Source organism: Zootoca vivipara, chromosome 1, assembly GCF_963506605.1.
Source record: "Zootoca vivipara chromosome 1, rZooViv1.1, whole genome shotgun sequence".
NCBI lineage: Eukaryota > Metazoa > Chordata > Lepidosauria > Squamata > Lacertidae > Zootoca > Zootoca vivipara.
In genome coordinates, this window is record NC_083276.1 from 82,430,471 (window position 1) to 82,452,548 (window position 22,078).

At 41.3% G+C, this 22,078-nt stretch overlaps 2 protein-coding genes and 2 pseudogenes across 2 annotated transcripts; all 4 read left to right on the forward strand.

Moving 5' to 3' along the window:
• Nucleotides 1-4,163: 4,163 nt before the first annotated feature.
• On the forward strand, nt 4,164-4,921 carry LOC132591723 (olfactory receptor 5AP2-like; annotated as a pseudogene).
• Nucleotides 4,922-8,536: 3,615 nt separating this feature from the next.
• LOC118090064 (olfactory receptor 5AP2-like) lies at nt 8,537-9,472 on the forward strand. Its single transcript, XM_035125394.2, has one exon. The coding sequence runs from the start codon at nt 8,537-8,539 to the stop codon at nt 9,470-9,472; it is 936 nt and encodes a 311-aa protein (XP_034981285.2).
• Nucleotides 9,473-11,920: 2,448 nt separating this feature from the next.
• On the forward strand, nt 11,921-13,267 carry LOC118090078 (olfactory receptor 5AR1-like). Its single transcript, XM_060277560.1, has 2 exons — nt 11,921-11,940; nt 12,343-13,267. Exon 2 carries the CDS (start codon nt 12,353-12,355, stop codon nt 13,265-13,267), a length of 915 nt encoding a protein of 304 aa, XP_060133543.1. The 5' UTR covers nt 11,921-11,940; nt 12,343-12,352.
• A 5,052-nt stretch (nt 13,268-18,319) lies between these two features.
• On the forward strand, nt 18,320-19,360 carry LOC132591729 (olfactory receptor 5AR1-like; annotated as a pseudogene).
• The last annotated feature ends 2,718 nt before the right edge of the window (nt 19,361-22,078 follow it).

The following is a 22,078-nucleotide window of genomic DNA, read 5'->3' on the forward strand; positions in this document are numbered from 1 at the left end:
CACCCAAAAGCCCAACTCGAAAACAGAGAGCAGTGTTTGAGAGTAACTGGCACAATGGACACACCTGGCTGAAATACTCTGTTTCTAGTGACAGGGTTCTCTGCTACCCTCGTAGAATATATTTCATATATAAATACTGGAAATGAATCCTCTTTGTCAGCGATTTTAACACCTGGAAGACTGCTTTGGAGAGCAAAAAAAAGGACTGTAAAAACAATAGCTGCTATAGTATAGCAAACAGTATGGGAAGATCACAAACAGAGGTAAGAAATGGGGAAAGAGATTCACACCCTATTTGTTACTGAGCAGATAGGAATTATTTCACCAATATGGTGGAATGCATGGACCAGCCCTCATATGGCTAGAGAACAAGTGTGAAAATGGAATAAAATACTCTTCTGTATTCACCATTCTGGGGATTTTTTTTAGGCTACTGAATGTCGCTCTAAGCAACAATGCATGTGTGTGTTTGTCATAGCTGCCAAGTTTTCCCTTTTCTCGCGAGGAAGCCTATTCAGCATAATGGAAAATCCCTTTAAAAAAGGGTTAACTTGGCAGCTATGGTGTTTGTGTGTGTGTGCGCACACACACACACACACACACACAGACACAAAGATGTGCAGGTGTGTTGTAGTGGGGCATGGATTACAATACATGTTATGATAGTTTGCTACACACATGCACATTACAGCAAAATTTATGGGGCCCCATAAAGATAAATTTACTGGACATGCCCCTGGAAGGCAGTAAATGCACAAAAATCTGTGGTGAAATGTGCATGTACAGGGCACTGTGCAACATTCAGAAATACAAACAATAAAGGATGAATCAGTGGGGGAATTCTCCAGTTCTGAAACTTTAAAACCTGAGGAGAAATTTAGATGAGAAATACAGAGGCACCCCAGTATATTGGTTGCTCCCTAACATCCTTCATTGAGTTAATGTGATGCTGCTTGGCAAATGGCCTTCAAACCAGCAGCCCTCCCCATGCCTTTAACTCTAATTGAGTTCTGCTTAGAATTACAGTTACTATAGTTAGTACAGTGTCACTAAAGTTAAACTCTGTTACATTCCATGTTACATTCCATTTTACCTGCCCCCTTGAAATAAGCTGGAGCAATGTTTGAAATACATTCTAGTTTTTTTTGGGGGGGGGGACCTCCTAATAATAACCATGTTATTTCTAACATTGTATAACTGCAAAATACCAACATGATGTCCATACAAAGATGCAGTACTAATCCAGCATTTCTATTCTTGCTGCTTATTTATTCCTAAAACAAATAATATGTGGCACTCCCCTCCTTTGCCATCGACCCCTCTTTGTCCCATTTGCTACTGAAAAGTTTTAAGTATCAATATAAATATCCTTTCTAATCCAGGAGTTTTACACAAATTTTGAGCTGGGATATTTAGAAAAGTAGCACTAAATCAAGTTCAACATAGCACTAAGCAAATTGTTCTAGTAGCAAAAGGATTTCCCCCTGCATATTGGACCATTCTCCCCATTTGCTCCCTCTGTTAGCTCCCTATATCTGTTTTGAATTTCTCCCCCCCCCCCCCGGAGCAGATTTCGGGATGACATGGAGGAAGGAAAGTCCCATTGCGCTAGTGCTAATCCTTGGATTCAAATATTTAGTTCACTATCACCAGTAATATTTCCAGTTTAGTGGAATATTGTACTCAGTGCAATTATAAATAACTTCAAGATTGTTCTTTAGGATTGAAATGAGAATAAGTATTTTTGCAATCTATTTGATTGCAGCTTCCCCCTCCTGCTTGCAGCTCCCCCTGCTCCTGCAGCAAAAATATTCATATAGGACATAAAGTAAAAACATCCCTGATTATTGGCCATGCTGGGTCATGTTGAACACACTATCTGGAGAGCCACAGGTTCCCTGTCTTTGTTTTAGAAGAAAAGATATCCCTGTGTTACAACTAGTCTGGGGAGATAGCCAGCAGTAGGTGAAGGAAGCCTGAGTAAAATTTGTTTGAATGATTTCTACAAGCATCCTCTCCTGGCAATTGACCCAGCCCTCTCACTTTCAACTCCATTTCAAGAAAGCTGGGATAAATTAACTCACCCAGGAAGAGTGTCTGTTCTCAAAACATTCCTGCACAATACAGCATAATGTGTTATTTCCATGAGGCATTTGTATTTGATATAGTTTAATGGTTATTTGAGGATGCGATTCGGAACAATATGAATTTTGGATGAGGCACATGATGCTCTTCAGTTATTGTTCATGCCTTTGGGACCTAATCACATGAATGCATGCCTCCTCCAAAGATTATTGCACAACGTCAGCTTTAATGAGTTTCAAAGAAAACTCATGAACTGATGAAATAGTTTAACTTTTAAAGGTCTCTAATGATTCCTGAGAGTTAGTAATGCCAGCAATGATCCATCTTGTTTTACTCAAGTTTACGTCAATCAATTGATGCCGAAGAATTGATGCTTTTGAATTATGGTGCTGGAGGAGACTCTTGAGAGTCCCATGGACTGCAAGAAGATCAAACCTATCCATTCTTAAGGAAATCAGCCCTGAGTGCTCACTGGAAGGACAGATCGTGAAGCTGAGGCTCCAATACTTTGGCCACCTCATGAGAAGAGAAGAATCCTTGGAAAAGACCTTGATGTTGGGAAAGATGGAGGGCACTAGGAGAAGGGGACGACAGAGGACGAGATGGTTGGACAGTGTTCTCGAAGCTACGAACATGAGTTTGACCAAACTGCGGGAGGCAGTGCAAGACAAGAGTGCCTGGCGTGCTATGGTCCATGGGGTCACGAAGAGTCGGACACGACTAAACGACTAAACAACAACAACACGTCAATCATCAGCCAGCCAGTTTCTAATGTTTAAATCATACAGTAGATGATTTTAACTCAGATGATTTTGGGGTCCTGATGAGGCTCACCCCAGTCTGTTGGGATCCCCAATCTCCTTTCAGCTCCTTTCATTCTACTAGAGACTCTCCAGCATATCTCCTTGGGACTCATGAGAAACATACCCTTACCCCTTAATATACCAAATTCATCTTTTTTTTCTCTGCAGAAGAGAGCCACCTGATGATACCATCATGTCAGGAAGTCTGCTCTGTATGATATAGGAATCAGATCTTGACTGTGGCAGCATCTACCCTTTGGAATGCAGACGGGGCTGTCTCTACTTTTTTTTGGTGTTGATTGAAGACCTTCCTTTTCCAACCACCCTTTATCTCAGTCTCTGTCTATATTGGCTGTGTAAATGGTTTTATATATAAAATTCTAAAAAAACAAACAAAAAACCCCTTTTTATTGTGAAATTGTTTTGAGATATTTTATGGATAGTAACTCATGAATAGGTTCAAATGCATAAAGAGTTGATGAAGATTTGCATAGGCATTGCTAGGATTTCATTGCTCTTACTCAGCTAAGTGAAACTAGTGGAAGGCTAGAACTTAAATTAGCAATCCTGCTCACAGATATTGCAGCTGAAATCAATGAGAGCTTACTTTTGCAAAGGTGCATAGAAAATATCATCACTCAGGTGGCCTTGAACCTTCTCTGCTGCCCACAAGTTGCCCTTCTGGACTTGAAAGAAGCATCCTATGATAAGCTGCATTGTCTGCTTGGTTGTAGTATGTGTGGCACTCATGGCAATTTTCCTGATTTGCAAATGTGCCCAAGAAAGTTGCCAGCCCCTGGCATATAGGAATTGTAAAGAAAGCAAATCCAACCATTATCTGCTTACTATATAACTGTGGATCCTATATATAGGATATATATAGACCTTATTTGGGCTAAATTGTGACAAAAAAACCAGACTAATGTGACAGAATTTGTTTTCTTGGGCTTTACAGAGCACCCAGAGTTCTAGATGCTCCTCTTTTAGGTGTTTCTGTTCATTTATGTTGTGACTCTTCTGTTTCTATTCATTTATGTTGTGACTCAGGATGGATTGGCAACTTCATACTCCCATGTACTTCCATACTTCCTCAGCAACCTGTCTCTTTTGGATGTTGCCTGTATAATGACCTTTTCTCCCAAAATGTTGATAACATTATTATTATTATTATTATTATTATTATTATTAAACTTTATTTGACAGACAACATTAAATTACACAACATCCCACATTACACCATAATATACTACAGAATACAACAATACAGAATACAAAATGTTGATAACTTTTGTGATGGAAAGCAAATCTATTTCGTTCAATGAGTGTGCAATCCAGTTCTCCTTTTTCTGCATTTCTATGTCCAGGGAGTGTGATCTCCTGGCTGCAATGGCACATAATCACTTCACAGGCATCTGGAGCCCATTGCTGTATACAGTTATCATGTCCAGAAGACTCTGCATTTCTTTATTATGGTTGCATATACCTGTGGCATTGTGTATGCAGTTGTTCAGGCAATTTTCATATTCAGTTTGATATTCTGTGGCTCCAATGTCACTAGTCATTTCTTCTGTGATGTGCCCCCATTCTGAAACTGTCGTGTTCTAACGCCTATTTTACCCATCTTGTACATTTCATCTTCTCCACCATTATTTTGTCAAGCACCATCTTAACCATTCTTGTTTCCTACATAGACATCCTGGCAGTCATTCTCTAAATCAATTCTACAGAAGGTCGATGCAAAACCTTCTCCACTATTGCTTCCCACTTGACTGCTGTGACCATTTTTTGGAACTGCCATATTTGCATATGTAAGACCTGATTCGAGGTTTGCAGTTGCCCATGACAAAATCATCTCTGTGTTCTACAATCTAGTAATTCCTATGCTAAACCCCCTGATCTACAACGTAAGGAACAAGGAAGTGAAGGTTGCTTTGAAGAGGACTATACAAAGAAAAAAATTCTTCTCAATAGAAGCTTTGCTTAGGGACTGGTACGTAAAAATAAAACAAACAAACAAACAAATGGTTCCGTAACAGAACACTATCAGCACAGTGATTTTGAACCTGAAGATTTTTTTATGTGCCATTCAAGCTTGCAAAGTTAGCAGCTATCAATTCTCAAAATCAGTAATGGGTGTGTGCTTGCATCCACATGCATGTGTCCTTTTACCAAGTCAGTTTCAGGAACTCTACTTCCTTGTCACTCACAATCAATTGATATGATCCAAAGATGTAAATTCTGGGCATACCTAAATTTAAATGGTTGAAAATATGTTCTGAATACTGAAATGAGTGGCATGGGGACAGTATTGTTTCAAACCAATTATGGAAATAAACTCCCAGCTTGCATGTCCTCAGGTGTGACTATGCAAAGAGGTCATACTGGATATTTTAATGATATGGGTTTCTCTCCTGAGAATTTCAGCAATTCTGTTTCTAGCTCAATACCGAACCATATAAAGTGAGAAATTCTATCCACATTTCCTTGTTTTTTTAAGCTTTGGGAAGGACATCTTGTGATTCACAGGTAAGAGTTCTTTGACTATTTCTTCTTATTATGGTTGACACGTGAAATATTGGCCAAAAAAAGTTCTCTGGCATTCAGAAGTATAAGCAGCTAAATTGTCTGGAAGCTAAACAAGTTTTCAGTAGCCACCAAAGATGGGTAGGGGTTGGAAGCCCTTTTGTGATGCTGCATTACAAATCTCTTGCAGGTGTCCCAGGGATCTACGCCATAGCTGCCAAGTTTTCCCTTTTCTCACGAGGAAGCCTATTCAGCATAATGGAAAATCCCTTAAAAAAAGGGATAACTTGGCAGCTATGATCTACGCACTCAAAGCTGATCTTCAGATGAGCGAGGTACGAACATCACATAGATCCATCCATTAATTATCATCCATTTATTAATCTAGAAGTTTATTAATCCTTTTGGCATTGCCAAAGTCCAACCCATGCGAAATCACTTTAAAATCAAGGGGATCATAATTGGTGCACTATCTTTTTAATCATCCATTTATAATAGCCCCTTATTTATCTATATAAATTCACTAAGGACTGCTTGGGTGCTGCAGAGCTATTTATTTCTTTATTGCCTACAGCAGCCTTGGCAATAAATAAGGAGAGGCTTTTCACAGGTGGGAGAGGAGAAGCAATTCTGGGACTCACAGCCACAATCCTGGCATTCTTTAAAAAAAAAGTGCTGGATGCAACCAGTGCTGAAATAATTTGAAAGGCTAGATTATCCACATTGCCCAGCTGCAATGGTGCAACAGGTTCTTATTGGCATCTTATATTTGCACTGTAAAATTTGGGAGCACGGAACTTAGTGGAATTTGCTACCAAGGAGTGTGGTGGAGTCTCCTTCTTTGGAGGTCTTTAAGCAGAGGCTTGACAGGCATATGTCAAGAATGCTTTGGTGGTGTTTCCTGCTCAGCAGGGGGTTGGACTGGATGGCCCTTGTGGTCTTTTCCAACTCTACAATTCTACGATTCTATGACTTACTCTGATGTGAATGTGTTTAAGGATTGCAGTCTTAAATTCACAGAATAAAATTTTTTTTAAAAAATTATTAAATTTTTATTCACTTTTCTCAGTCAGGCCCCCTACTGCCCCAACAAGAACCCCTTGGTTTTCCTTTATAACCTCAACCAGTTCCACTGTTTTTTCCATTTTCACCACTTTCCCTTCCAGGGCATTTACTTTTTCATCTAGTTTGTCAAACTTCTGGGATAGAGCCTCCTTAGAGTTCTCTATATCTGACCTAACTTCCAAAAATTGTCTATTCACAGTTTCCTCCAACCCTTTCCTAAATTCTGCAAAATGTAAAGTCATAAATTCTGCAATGTCTGGCTTAGCTGCTTTTTCAATATCCTCTTGTGCTGACGCTCTTTTCTTTTCAACTATTTTCTGTCTTACTGACTCCTGTTTAGGTTTCTCTGCCATGTCTCTTCTCAAAACAATTGCTTCAAAACACTTCTAACTCAAGGTCACTTCACCACCTTATCTCTTTCTCACCTTTAGGCTTATGTGTGGAAATTCCCCTGCAGGCCCAGTTTCAACTCAGTTATATACCAATCTATGTCAACAGTTTAGCCTTAAACCATTCATAAGTAATCCAAAAAAATATAAAAGAACCACATATATATGTACAATCTAAAGAAAGAAAAAAACCTGGAGATTATCACAGTCACGAAAGAATGTTGTAGTATTTCCTTTAGTGATGGTTGTTGCTTTTAAGAACTCTTGTAGTATATTGTATTCCAAAGTTCTCCAACTGTTGCTTGGGATCCAATATTCTTCAGATGAAAAATTAAAATTGTAATCAAAATTGTATTTATAATCCAAATGTTATTTGTAATCTGAATGGTATTTATAATCCAAAATATAATGCTCTCCTCAGTTGTAATTCCAATATATGACCCTGCTCATTTTTAATCTTTTTTCTGTCCCTACTCCCACTCTCCCAGGCACTCGTCCTCCCTGAGATTTCTCCCAGTTATGGAAGAGTGTTCTCCTGTTGAGCTTTGGTAGGTTTTTGCAAGATCCAGGGTCTTTTTAAATTAATTTTATTTTTTTCTCAATCTTTAAAGCACTTTCATTCATAAAAGTAGCTTTGCCATTCATAAAAACTGAGGATACTCCAGTCCATTCATATAAGTTCCATTTAAAAGTTCAGAAAGACAACAGCTCAATTCTTTGTATCCAACAGAGAAATGGGTTGCTAAAAGTTAACTAATTGAAGCTAAAAAAGTAACAACAGACTGATGTGTTTCCAAATGCCTTTGATCTCATTCACAAGTCCTTACTGCAGAGTCTGTCTTTCAGAAGACGGAAGTTGACTTCCTTTTTAGTTTCCGTCTTTGCGGAATTAAACTTAAACACAAATTCTTCAATTTTAGAATCAAAAAGTTTGGCAATAAGTACCTTATTTCAGAAAGGCTGCTGCTTCAGGTGGCGATTCGTGGTTTTGGCTGTGATAGCACTGTGAGCGAACTCAAGCCGCTTCTCTCGCCACCCACCCCACACACACTGCCGATGCATCCTTATGTGAAAGGATGGAGGCTGCTTTTCCAAGCAATCTAGTCATTATGAGACTGGTCTTCCCCCCAAATAAAGGTTGCTTCAGTGAATTTTCTTATTCATTTCACATCAATGTCTAGTGAACAAGTTCATCAAAGCAGAAACCGTGTTACTGTTTCTGACAAAACAATTAAATAATAATAATAATAATAGACTTTTCTCAGTGTCCCACTTAGGATGGGACAAAATAGAAGGTATTCCCAGTGGCTGCACTCAGGTTAGGAAACCCTGAAATCATTTTATTTTTATGATTTTTTTTAAGGTGGCCCTGTCCCTATTATGCAATTGTTTGATGTTGTATTGTGAAATTGAAATGTTTCATTATGTACCAGATCAATCACCTCACACTTCATCTTACTAGAAAGTCCATACCATATGACATAAGAATCAGGCTTTTAGTGTGATGGTACCTACCCTTTTGAACTTCCTCCTATTACACATCAAGCAGGGCTCATCTCTATTGCCTTTTCACAATATACTCCTGACAGATGTAGAAAAGCAAAGATGTTGTTGACCTTGACTGTCACATTATGCTAATAATTATTTTTATTCCATTATAGAGGAATAATAATGAAGCAAAATCGCACTTCTGTAACAGAATTCATCCTTGTAGGATTCATGGACCACCCTGACCTCCGAGTCCCGCTCTTCTTCTTGTTCCTGATCATCTATGTAGCCACAATAATAGGCAACCTTGGGATAATCATAATAACCAGTGTGGATGCTCGACTCCACACCCCAATGTACTTTTTCCTGAGAAACCTCTCCATTATCGATATTGGTTATTCAACTGCCATTGCCCCCAAATTGCTGACAACCTTTGTGGCAGAGAAGACAACCATTTCTTTCAAGGGATGCACAGTGCAGTTTTTCTTTTTTTGTCTGTTTGTGACCACTGAAGGCTGCCTTCTTGCTGTGATGGCATATGATCGCTTCATAGCCATCTGCAACCCACTGCTCTATTTTTCTGTTATGTCAAATAAGTTGTGTGCCATATTGGTGGTGGTTGCATATAGTTGTGGCTTGGCAAGTTCAACTATCCATACTATTTTCATATTCAATTTGTCCTTCTGCAGTTCAAATGTCATTAATCATTTTTTCTGTGATGTTCCTCCTATACTCCAGTTGTCCTGTTCGGACACCCATGTCATTCGCACTGTGCATTTCGTTTTATCCACTGTCATTGCACTGACGACTTTTCTCATTGTCTTGGTCTCCTACATTGCCATAGTTTTTGCTATCATGCAGATCCACTCTGCCCAGGGTAGATACAAAGCCTTCTCCACCTGTGCTTCCCACTTGACCACAGTCACTATCTTCTTTGGAACCATCATCTTCATGTATATACGGCCTGGCTCCAGTTTTCCAAAGGATCAGGACAAAATAGTTTCTGTGTTCTATACTCTCGTGACATCCTTGCTCAACCCTCTCATCTACAGCCTAAGGAACAAAGATGTGAAAGATGCTGCATGCAGGATAGTAGGCAAGGTGACATTTCTGAAGTAGCCACTCTGCAACTGCTCATTTCCACAGTACTGATTCAGACTCATCCTGCCTCCACCATCATTGCCATGAGGGCATGAATTCCCCCTGTCCAGTTACCCCACAGCAAATCCGGTAACCCAAAAGCAAGCCACTTTTCCTGTTACTGTTGATGCTACCTGTAACACATGTGACTCTTTAGGGCAGGCATCCCCAAACTGCGGCCCTCCAGATGTTTTGGCCTACAACTCCCATGTTCCCTAGCTAACAGGACCAGTGGTCGGGGATGATGGGAATTGTAGTCCAAAACATCTGGATGGCCGAAGTTTGGGGATGCCTGCTTTAGGGACTTGTTTTGAACCAGTGATGTTCAGTTAAATTCTTTGTGTTTGGGCTTCTGTGTGTGAAATATGAAAAGCCAAGGTAGGTTCATCACACACACACGGCTCTTGGGATGAAATACACTGACCTTTTAAAAAATGAGTTCTTTGTTGGTCATGTTCTCCATTTATTCTGAAAGTCTGGATCCATGCCCTTGGGTGGTATTGGATTTGGGGAGTCCACATGGGATGCACAGGGAGAGGAGAGGGTCAAAATCCATGCACTAATGAGACATGTTAGTTGGATACCACCCATTGTTAAGTTTCCAAATGTGTTGAGAATTTTTGTTTTCTCCCAAAGCTTCCTGAATTAGTCCATTCTAGTTCTACAGTTTCAAATTCTTGTTGGCTTTGCGTATTTAGCATTGCTTTATGATTTGTATTCTGTTTGATATTCTGTTTTTGTACACCACTCATGTATTCTTGGAATGTAAAGGTAAAGGTAAAGGGACCCCTGACCATTAGGTCCAGTTGTGGATGACTCTGGGGTTGCAGCGCTCAACTCACTCTACAGGCTGAGGGAGCCGGCGTTTGTCCGCAAACAGCTTCTGGGTCATGTGGCCAGCATGACTAAGCCACTTCTGGTGAACCAGACAACACACGAAACACTGTTTACTTCCTGCCGGAGCGGTACCTATTTATCTACTTGCACTTTGATGTGCTTTCGAACTGCTAGGTGGGCAAGAGCAGGGACCGAGCAATGGGAGCTCACCCCATCGCAGGGATTCGAACCGGTGACCTTCTGATCGGCAAGCCCTAGGCTCAATGGTTTAGACCACAGCACCACCCACGTCCCTTTCTTGGAATGTAGACTGGTTAAATAAATTTTAAAAACCCAAGAAGTGAACTGGTGCTCTAGATCTGAGACAACATATTACTTTGTAGTCATCTACTATTCCCTAGTGGAGGTGAAGTGAATGTTGCAATCCCAGTTATATCTTAGTTAGAAAGTCCCATGGGGCTATGTCCCTAGTTTCCAAGGAATCATATATAAACATATCTTGCTAATTCACACAGTAATACGCTTGTAGTCATGAAATGACTTTTCTTTCCACTGGCAAGAGTTACCAGCTTGGCTAATAAAGCTGAAATAGATACCATCATAATTTTTTCTGCATTTTTGTTATGTCGGTAAGAGATATTGCATTCAATTGAAGCAACTATTTAAAAGCCTTTCATTTTGACATTTGCAGCAAACTGACACAAAATCTTTGGGGGGGGGAGAGTCAAAAGAAAGAACCTATGCCCAGTTGTATTTGCTTAAACATAATAGAATATAGAGTATTATGCTCAGAAGTAAATCTCATTGAGTTCAGCCATATATGCCCCCCTAATAACTGCAGCCTGAATTATTGAAGCTTGTTTTATTGTCCAAGATTCAAGAATAGCAAACTGGCGTGCAGGGGGTATGGATGGAAGCTGCTGCAAAAGATATTGGAAGCAAGTCTTTCTAGGAAGCAGCAATATGGGTATGTAACCATATGAAACATGCACTTGAGCTGGTTGTTTCTGAGTACTATGCTTAAATGAGAAATGAATGGGCTTCAGTTAAGGATTTCTGATTTCGAGGGTGTGTGCCAATCTGATCCCACCCAACTGCCATGTATACTCCAGAAGGCTGTCTACCAGGTAATGTGCGTCTCACTTGGAAAAAATGCTTCTCATACCTGCACCGTCCAGGGGTCCTTTACATCATGTGCTGATTATGACCTGATGACTCATGCCTAAGCTCAACAATGGCTGTCATTTAAAACCATTTGGTGGGATTCAATGAATAACTCCCATGAACAGGAGCCCATTTGATAAATTCCATCTTCACAATGGGGGTTTCTCCCTCTCCTCCCCTATAGCCCTGGTAAGGAGAACCCCCAAACTGCACACAGTGGGAAAGGGGATAGAACATCCTTTCTAGCAAGCTGATGTACTTGTCATGACAGAACATTCAGAAGAACCCAGGACTTAATTCCTCCCATTGTGCTTCAAGTCATGGAAGGTGATATTTTAAAAGATTGTCATGGTTTCTGATCCCTTCTGAAATTTTCATACAAGTCATCACTTGATTGTGCATTAATTAGCCCCGATGCTGGTAAAGATAGTCAAAACTAGGGGTAGATGAGAATTTTGCTTGGATTTTAATGAGAAACCACCCAGTTTGCACTTTTCAAACCAATATGATAGTCAAAAACTTTAGACCAAATCCACCCTGCTCTGAATTTTGTGATGCAGTTGTTCCACCAAATAATATGTACAAAAATGCATAATTACATTACTGAAAATAACAAAGAGAACTGAATTAGGTGAAGTCACATTCCAATATATATATATATATATATATATATATATATATATATATATATATATATAGAAATTGAATGCAAAAATGTGTTTATTGAAAGAAATTCACACTAAAATGCTGGCACATTTTCATGAGAATTTTTAAGAATAAATAAATAAAATTACTTGTTTTTTATTTGCTTTTTGCTCTTCCTCCTAGGGATAAATTATGGAGTACACAAATCAAACCATGGTTACTGAATTCATCCTTCTGGGCTTCATGGATCATCCAGAGTTGTGGACTATTCTCTTCCTGGCATTTCTCTTGATCTACATTGTCACAGTCTCAGGAAATCTTGGCATCATCATCCTAGCCGCTCTTGATGCAAACCTTCATACCCCAATGTACTTTTTCCTCAGCAACCTGTCCTTGGTTGACGTTGGCTATTCCACCACTATCGCTCCCAGGTTGCTGATGACCTTTCTACAAAAGAATAGTACTATTCCATTCACAGAGTGTGCTATGCAGTTCTTCTTTTTCTGCATGTTTGCCACAGTTGAAACTTGCCTGCTAGCTGTTATGGCTTATGATCGCTTTACTGCCATTTGCAACCCATTACTCTATTGTGCTGCCATGTCTAAAAAGGTCTGTCTGGTGTTAGTAAAAGGTGCATATATTTGTGGATTTGTGAATTCAGCTGTTCAGACATCATTGATATTTAGCCTGTCCTTCTGCAGCTCAAATGTTATCGGTCATTACTTTTGTGACATCCCTCCCATCCTGAAACTTTCCTGTTCAAGCACAGAAGTGGCTAACACTGTACACTTTATCTTATGTACTGTGATAGTCGTGATCACTTTGTTGATTATCCTCATCTCCTATATCTACATCATTTTTGCCATTCTGCGGATTCGCTCTGCCCAGGGGAGACACAAAGCCTTTTCCACCTGTGCCTCCCATCTCACGTCTGTCACAATCTTCTATGGAACCATCATCTTTATGTATATGAGGCCCAATTCCAGTGTCTCAAAGGATGAAGATAAAATTGTTTCAGTGTTCTATACCCTTGTGATCCCGATGCTAAATCCATTGATCTACAGTCTGAGAAATAAAGATGTAAAGGATGCTTTCATAAGGATGAGAGGGAAGATGACATTAAATTAATGCATTCCCATTTCAAGATGAGTTTCAGTTTCCAATAGATATGAACCAAGAAATAAAATGTGTATTTGTTTCATGTGTGTGTGTGTGCAATTGTCCTAGTGCAGTGGTGGTGAACCTTCTGGAGATCGAGTGCCCAAACTGCAACCCAAAACCCACATATATAGCGCAAAGTGCCAAAATGGCACTTGTGGGATAAACAAATGAATATACCTTTATTTTTTGTGTATAACATGCCCCCAGAGTTTTTGAGCTTTTGGGGGGAGGATTGCTCAGAGTTGTTGAGTTGTTGAAGCTTTTGGGGGGAGGTGGTTTTGCAGAAAAACAGTCACACAGAGGAAAGAAGCAGAAGCAGCCGATAGTTTCAATGCTTGACGGAAGGGAGCAATCAACAAAAAACCTTGACTCAGCAACCAACCACATGCACCTTTTCATTTTCCTACACAAACAGTTTCACACCCACAGCAGTGGGAGGGAGGTAGCGCTGCGGCCAGAAACCAGCTGCTTGGTGGGAACGCTACTTTCCCCCAACACTGCTGCAGTCAGAAAGTGCTCTAGGGAGCATTTCCACCCTGCAATGGCAATGGCGGGGGGGGGGGGCAGCTGTACACTTTTGCAACAACCTAGAATGGCACTACTGGGGCGATGGCACACGTGCCCACAAAGAGGGCTCCACATGCCCACTCTGGCACGCGTGCCATAGGTTTGCCTCCATTGTCCTAGTGGGTTGCTTTTTTTGCCTATTCCTCTCTGAGTAGTCAGTAGGTGGCATGAGTATTCCACAGCATGGTTGGCTGTCATCTGTCGGCCCTGGGAAACAATGGATGAGTGTGCCTTCATGAGTGAAGTCAAACTGCTGGAGATTTACAGCACCTGCTTTGGCTGTAGAGACAGATCCAGGCGAGGCATGTTTTGTTGCATCTGAGGCAGATGAAGACATCTGGTTTTGCTGCTAAAGATGCACCATGGCGTCCCTTCTTTCTGCACTCCATCAAGTGGTGCTTCCTCCTCTCATCCCTGCTGTGAATACACATCCTGACTGTCTTTGGGCACTATGGCCACCTGCAAGGGGTCCCCACACAATAGGGTTAATGTTGCCAGCCTTCACGTCATGTTTACAGACATCTTTCACAACACAGAGTTGGTCTGCCAATTGGCCTGGTGCCAGAAGCCAGCTCCCTTTGCAGCATGTCCTTGGGGATCCTGTCGTTTTTCATTCGGTGGTCATGACCAAGCCAGCACAGATGTCACTGAGGGATTCTGGGAGGGTGAATGTGCTGGGAATGTGGGTTTGGAAGACCACATCTTTGTTTGAGACTCTGTCCTGCTTTGCCATGCCCCAAATCTTCCTGACGCATTGCATTTGGGAGGTGTGGAAGACTTGCTCCTGGAGTGTGTAGGTTGCCCTCCCCTCTCATGGCATGTAAATATGTTGATTCAGTCATAGAATCACAGAATAATAGAGTTGGAAGAGACCACAAGGGCCATCCAGTCCAACCCCCTGCCAAGCAGGAAACACCACCAAAGCATTCTTGACATATGCCTGTCAAGCCTCTGCTTAAAGACCTCCAAAGAAGGAGACTCCACCACACTCCTTGGTAGCAAATTCCACTGCCGAACAGCTCTTAGTGTCAGGAAGTTCTTCCTAATGTTTAGGTGGAATCTTCTTTCTTGTAGTTTGAATCCATTGCTCCATGTCCACTTCTCTGGAGCAGCAGAAAACAACCTTTCACCCTCCTCTATATGACATCCTTTTATATATTTGAACATGGCTATCATATCACCCCTTAACCTTCTCTTCTCCAGGCTAAACATACCCAGCTCCCTAAACCGTTCCTCATAAGGCATTGTTTCCAGGCCTGTGACCAGTTTGGTTGCCCTCTTCTGGACACGTTCCAGCTTGTCAGTATCCTTCTTGAACTGTGGTGCCCAAAACTGGACACAGTACTCCAGGTGAGGCCTGACCAGAGCAGTCACTTTGGACGGTGAGGTGTAGGAAGGATGTAGGAAGGAGTTTTAACCTAGATGATCTCCTTAGGCACCTTTTGGGGTGAAGGGATGCCCCTGAAGCTGACTCTTGGGACTCTGGGGCCCTGGAGCTGCATAGGGAACACCTATGAGACCAACTTGCCTCATCTGCTTGCAGCTCTGGGACCCTGGGCTGGAGTAATGCAGGGGAAAACTGCTTATTTGCCTTCAGGGTGTGGCCAGATAAAATGGGTAGGTGGTACCGCCACATCTCCCAAAGGCAAGGGTTGGGTTCCCTTATGGGTTTCAGGCTTTGCCTGGTGTTTGTAGTTAATTTCTGCACGGAGAGGGGTTTCGATTGGTTTGGCCATCAGGTCACCCTCACAATACTCACAGATATAAATGGTGGAATGCTTGGGCTGGGAGTGAGTGCTTTATTTCCTGCTCAATGTTACCTTCTTTAAATTATTTTTAATAATATTCTTCTTTTATTTCTTAAAAAAATTCAACTTCACTTTTTAAATATAAATCAAAGCCATCATGGTTTGCAGAGAATTATAAAATTGTTAAGACAATGAAAACAGTTCACACTACTAAAATTATGGTTAGCACTCAGGTTTAATAATCTGTTAAAACCAACAGACGGACCATATAAAATTAGTATAAAAAAGAAGCAACCCAGACTAAAACACAGTAGAATAAAATGGATTGGCTGCCAATCTGAACTTTAAAAGGCCCTGTCTTGCATCCCAACCAATCATTCTTCTGGATAGGAGACACATATTGAAAGCCTCTGAAATTGAGCACAGTCAATGCACAGGACTGCGTTTCTTTGCCACGGACCAGCATAGAGCAATATTACAATCTCATCTTGTTACCATTCTTCTCAAATATTACTGTTTTTGTTGTTGTTGTTTAGTTGTTAAGTCATGTTCCGACTCTTTGTGACCCCATGGACCAGAGCACGCCAGGCACTCCTGTCTTCCACTGCCTCCCGCAGTTTGGTCAGACTCATGCTGGTAGCTTCGAGAACACTGTCCAACCATCTCGTCCTCTGCCATCCCCTTCTCCTTGTGCCCTCAATCTTTCCCAACATCAGGGTCTTTTCCAGTGAGTCTTCTCTTCTCATGAGGTGGCCAAAGTATTGGAGCCTCAGCTTCAGGATCTGTACTTCTGGTGAGCACTCAGGGCTGATTTCCTTCAGAATGGATAGGTTTGATCTTCTCGCATTCCATGGGACTCTCAAGAGTCTCCTCCAGGACCATAATTCAAAAGCATCAATTCTTTGGTGATCAGCCTTCTTTATGGTCCAGCTCTCACTTCCATACATCACTACTGGGAAAACCATAGCTTTAACTATACGGACCTTTGTCGGTGGGGTGATGTCTCTGCTTTTTAAGATGCTGTCTAGATTTGTCATTGCCAGATATTACTCAGAAGGTTGAGGAGGGATCTTGCAAGGTTCACCCCAGCTGAAGCCAGCTCCAAAGTTGCATAGACTCTCTGATGACTCTGCTTTGCTCTCCTCTCCTCTCCCAATTAACTCCCATTTCTGCAAAATATGGCATAGACTCTCCAGGGGGAGTTGCATCTTCCCCTCCCAGTGGACTTGAGTCTCCAGGGTGAGAGCAGGTGAAGGAAAATAACTGGGCTGGTCTCAAGTGGAGGAAGAGGGGGTTTTTTTTAGTGTTCATGCACACCTGGCATGAGATGCAGGGCTGTAAATCAAGCAGAGCGCATTGAAGAACTGGGGTGGTAGGAGCCTAGGACTGCTGCCTTTGCCACCTACAGCATCTCCTGGATGCCCTGTGGAGTCTGCAGTGCTGAGAGACAGGACTGGGGGCTGGAGAGTCTGCAATGGAGGAGGTGTTTATTATTATTTTTATTTCAAGTGGAGACCACAGGGGTCATTTCAAGAAGAAGTGCATGGGGTTTAAAAACTAAAATCAGAATTGAAGATATAGCTACTGTATATTGATTCACAAAGGGAGCTTCAACTAGCCCAGTTGTATGTTTTGGCTCCCAACAGCTGTGCTTTTTAAACATAGTGCTTGGGTAATAAATTGTGTTGTTGTGTAATGTAGACATTTAGAAATGTCTGCTTTTGGTGTGAAAAGAGGTCCTTGCCATTGTTATTTTGGTGGACTACAATTCCCATCTTAAACACAGACTTTGAGGAATAAATGTGTGTGTTTCAGTTTAAAACAGAGGCTGGGTAGGAGTGCTTTAGTCGAAGTGCAGTGCTTGGGAAATTCTGTTTTGATATCCAGTGCAGTCTTCCAATTGTTAAAAACACTGACAGAGAAAGTTCCATTATTTTCCCTTTCTATATATTTAGCAAAAATAGATGTCACTGGAGACAGACTTTTACAACCCGGAATATTCATTGTTCCAATTACCATTAAACATTTCATTCATGGTTTCAGCCAACAGGAGACTGAATCACTGTGACATACTAACATGCAGACACTCTTTGTGTATTCAGGGAGTAAAGAATGTCAGGACTGCGACATTCAGGACTGTGACAGATGTGGTCCTCATGTGACTCTAAGTCCATAGGACATTCCCGAGGTAAGACTTCCTCACTAGACAATGCCTTCCATTAGCCTCCTCAAGTACTTTTGCCTGCCTGGAAGGTGATATTGAATTATCCCACTGAGCTTCAGGTTATGGGAGGTGATAGGAAGAATTGGTCCCAGATTTTTGAGTGGATTTCTGAGGTGCACTAGCGGTGGAGGTTAAATTAAATTTTGTTTACATTAAATGACTTAATTTGTACTTCTTGAACCAACATGCAAACCAAGATTTAGCTATCCTTAGAAAAGGGGGACTTCCCTGATTTTTATGATGCCACGTTCAAAAAAGAACATTAGGTACAAATATGCATATATTAGTGAAAATAACATTCAAAACTGGATTACATTGGGGGGAAATCACTTCAAAAAATTTGACATATTAGTCAAAAGTGCATAGAAAAATGTGCTTATGATAAGAGATTTGCACTAAACTGCTAGGAAATGTTCATGAGGATTAAAAATATATACATGTTTCAGAATTTCATTTTCTTCCTACAGGGAAACTTTGGAGTAAATAATGGAATACACGAACCACAGCATTGTGACTGAATTCATCCTTCTGGGCTTCATGGATCATCCCGAGTTGTGGACCATTCTCTTCCTGGCATTTCTCTTGATCTACATTGTCACAGTCTCAGGAAATCTTGGCATCATCATCCTAGTCGCTCTTGATGCAAACCTTCATACCCCAATGTACTTTTTCCTCAGCAACCTGTCCTTGGTTGATGTTGTTTATTCCACCACTATCGCTCCTAGGTTGCTTATGACCTTTCTACAAAAGAATAGCACTATTCCATTCACAGAGTGTGCTATGCAGTTCTTCTTTTTCTGTATGTTTGGCACAGTTGAAACTTTCCTTCTTGCTGTTATGGCTTATGATCGCTTTGCTGCCATTTGTAACCCATTACTCTATTTTGTTGCTATGTCAAAAAAGCTCTGTCTGGTGTTAGTAAAAGGTGCATATATTTGTGGATTTGTGAATTCAGCTGTTCAGACTTCATTGATATTTAGCCTGTCTTTCTGCAGCTCAAATGTTATCGGTCATTACTTTTGTGACATTCCTCCCATCCTGAAACTTTCCTGTTCAAGCACAGAAGTGGCTAACACTGTACACTTTATCTTATGTACTGTGTTAGGTATGATCACTTTGTTGATTATCCTCATCTCTTATATCTACATCATATTTGCCATCCTACGGATTCGCTCTGCCCAGGGCAGACACAAAGCCTTTTCCACCTGTGCCTCCCATCTCACGTCTGTCACAATCTTCTATGGGACCATCATCTTTATGTATATGAGGCCCAATTCCAGTGTCTCAAAGGATGAAGATAAAATTGTTTCCGTGTTCTATACTCTTGTGATCCCCATGCTAAATCCATTGATCTACAGTCTGAGAAATAAAGATGTGAAAGATGCTTTCATAAGGGTGAGAGGGAAGATTTCATTAAGATCTCATTAAATTAAGTCAGTTATTGTTCAAGATGAGTTTGAGTTTCCAATTGATAATAATCAAGAAAGTGTGTATTTGTTCCATTTTTGTGTTTGTGTGTAATTTCCCTGGTGGGTTGCTACCCCCCCCATTCCACCCTTAATAGTCAGTAGGTGGCATTAATAGTACATACCATGGTTGGCTGGCATCTATGTGTTTTAGGAGACAATGGATGAGTTTGTCCTCAGGGGTGAAGTCAAACCGTTGGAGAGTTACATCAGGCGGTTGGACATTGGGGAGGTCCAGATATTGGGTTGTTGTTGTTTAGTCGTTTAGTCGTGTCCGACTCTTCGTGACCCCATGGACCATAGCACGCCAGGCACTCCTGTCTTGCACTGCCTCCCGCAGTTTGGTCAAACTCATGTTCGTAGCTTCGAGAACACTGTCCAACCATCTTGTCCTCTGTCGTCCCCTTCTCCTAGTGCCCTCAATCTTTCCCAACATCAGGGTCTTTTCCAAGGATTCTTCTCTTCTCATGAGGTGGCCAAAGTATTGGAGCCTCAGCTTCACGATCTGTCCTTCCAGGGAGCACTCAGGGCTGATTTCCTGAAGAATGGATAGGTTTGATCTTCTAGCAGTCCATGGGACTCTCAAGAGTCTTCTCCAGCACCATAATTCAAAAGCATCAATTCTTCGACGATCAGCCTTCTTTATGGTCCAGCTCTCACTTCCATACATCACTACTGGGAAAACCATAGCTTTAACTATACGGACCTTTGTCGGCAAAGTGATGTCTCTGCTTTTTAAGATGCTGTCTAGGTTTGTCATTGCTTTTCTCCCAAGAAGCAGGCGTCTTTTAATTTCGTGACTGCTGTCACCATCTGCAGTGATCAAGGAGCCCAAGAAAGTAAAATCTCTCACTGCCTCCATTTCTTCCCCTTCTATTTGCCAGGAGGTGATGGGACCAGTGGCCATGATCTTGGTTTTTTTGATGTTGAGCTTCAGACCATATTTTGCGCTCTCCTCTTTCACCCTCATTAAAAGGTTCTTTAATTCCTCCTCGCTTTCTGCCATCAAGGTTGTGTCATCTGCATATCTGAGGTTGTTGATATTTCTTCCGGCAATCTTAATTCCGGCTTGGGATTCATCTAGTCCAGCCTTTCGCATGATGAATTCTGCATATAAGTTAAATAAGCAGGGAGACAATATACAACCTTGTCGTACTCCTTTCCCAATTTTGAACCAATCAGTTGTTCCATATCCAGTTCTAACTGTAGCTTCTTGTCCCACATAGAGATTTCTCAGGAGACAGATGAGGTGATCAGGCACTCCCATTTCTTTAAGAACTTGCCATAGTTTGCTGTGGTCGACACAGTCAAAGGCTTTTGCATAGTCAATGAAGCAGAAGTAGACGTTTTTCTGGATATTGGGTAGAGGGCAGCTTTGTAGCCTCTGCCTGCCCCTCCTTGGTTAAGGGTATTTTGTTAAAGGGATTGGGGGGGTTGGCCTATAACTGACGCCCAGACGAGGTCTGGGCTCATATCACACCTATAACAGGGACCCCCCAGGGGGACCCCCTATCTGATGTAGGCCATAGGCCCACTCCCCATGGTGGTCTACCATTAGATGCATTCCCAGCAGATGGGCTGGAGTGATTTAAACTGGCTTCACCCAATGTTTATGAAAAATAACTCACATCTGTAACTAATAAAAGTGGTGGCCTATTCATTCCACAAACTGTATATACTGTGCCCTGTCTATTTATTCACCCCTGGGGAGCTGTGGGTCCAGGGGTCTTGGCATGCAATTACAGCACCTGCTGCGGCTGTAGCGACTGATACAAGAGAGAGATGTTTTGTTGCATCTGGGGTGGATGAAGGCATCTAGTTTTGCTGCTCCAGATGCACCATGACATTTCTTCTCTCTGTGGTCCTCCCAGTGGTCTTTCCTCCTTTGGTCACGGCTGTAGATACATGATATGACTGTTTCCAGGCACTGTGGTTGTCTGCCAGGAATTCTCACATGGTGGGGTTAATGTTGCCAGCCTTCATGTCACGTTTGCATAATCTTTTTTAATGCAGAGCTGGTCATCCAATTGGCCTGCTTTACCTCTTGCTCAATGTTAACTTCTTTTATTTATTTAAAAAAAATATACTTCACATTTTAAATATAAATAAAGTCATCATGGTTTGCAGAGAATGGTAAAACTGTTAAAAGACAATGAAAACAGTTCAGACTACTAAAATGATGGTTAGCACTCAGGTTTAATAATCTGTTAAAACCAACAGAGGGACCCATATAAAATTAGCATAAAAACCAGGGAAACTTGACTAAAACACAGTAGAATAAAATGGATTGGCTGCCAATCTGAAGTTTAAAAGGTGGGAATCTGGTGTTTCTTTCTGGAGAGGTTATGCTACAACCTGGGTGCCGCATTAGAAAAGGCCCTGTCTTGTATCACAACCAATCATTCTTCTGGATATGAGACACATATTGAGTGGCTGGGGGAACCTGGCCAGATGGGCGGGGAATAAATAATATATTATTATTATTATTATTATTATTATTATTATTATTATTATTATTATTATTGAAAGCCTCTGAAGTAGAGCACAGTCAATGCACAGGATTGTGTTTCTTTGCCACAGACCAGCATAGAGCAATATTACAATCTCATCTTGTTACCATTCTGCTCAGAGATTAGAAAGAAAGTTGAGGAGGGAGTTTGCAAGCTTCATCCCAGCTGGAGTCAGCTCCAGAGTTGCATAGACTCTCTGATGAGTCTCTTTTGCTCTCCTCTCCTCTCCCAATTAACTCCCATTTCTGCAAAATATGGCATAG

Bases quoted from the DNA above. Each gene is read 5' to 3' on its own strand.
- LOC118090064 (XM_035125394.2), top strand. From the start codon at position 8,537: ATGAAGCAAAATCGCACTTCTGTAACAGAATTCATCCTTGTAGGATTC.
- LOC118090078 (XM_060277560.1), top strand. From the start codon at position 12,353: ATGGTTACTGAATTCATCCTTCTGGGCTTCATGGATCATCCAGAGTTG.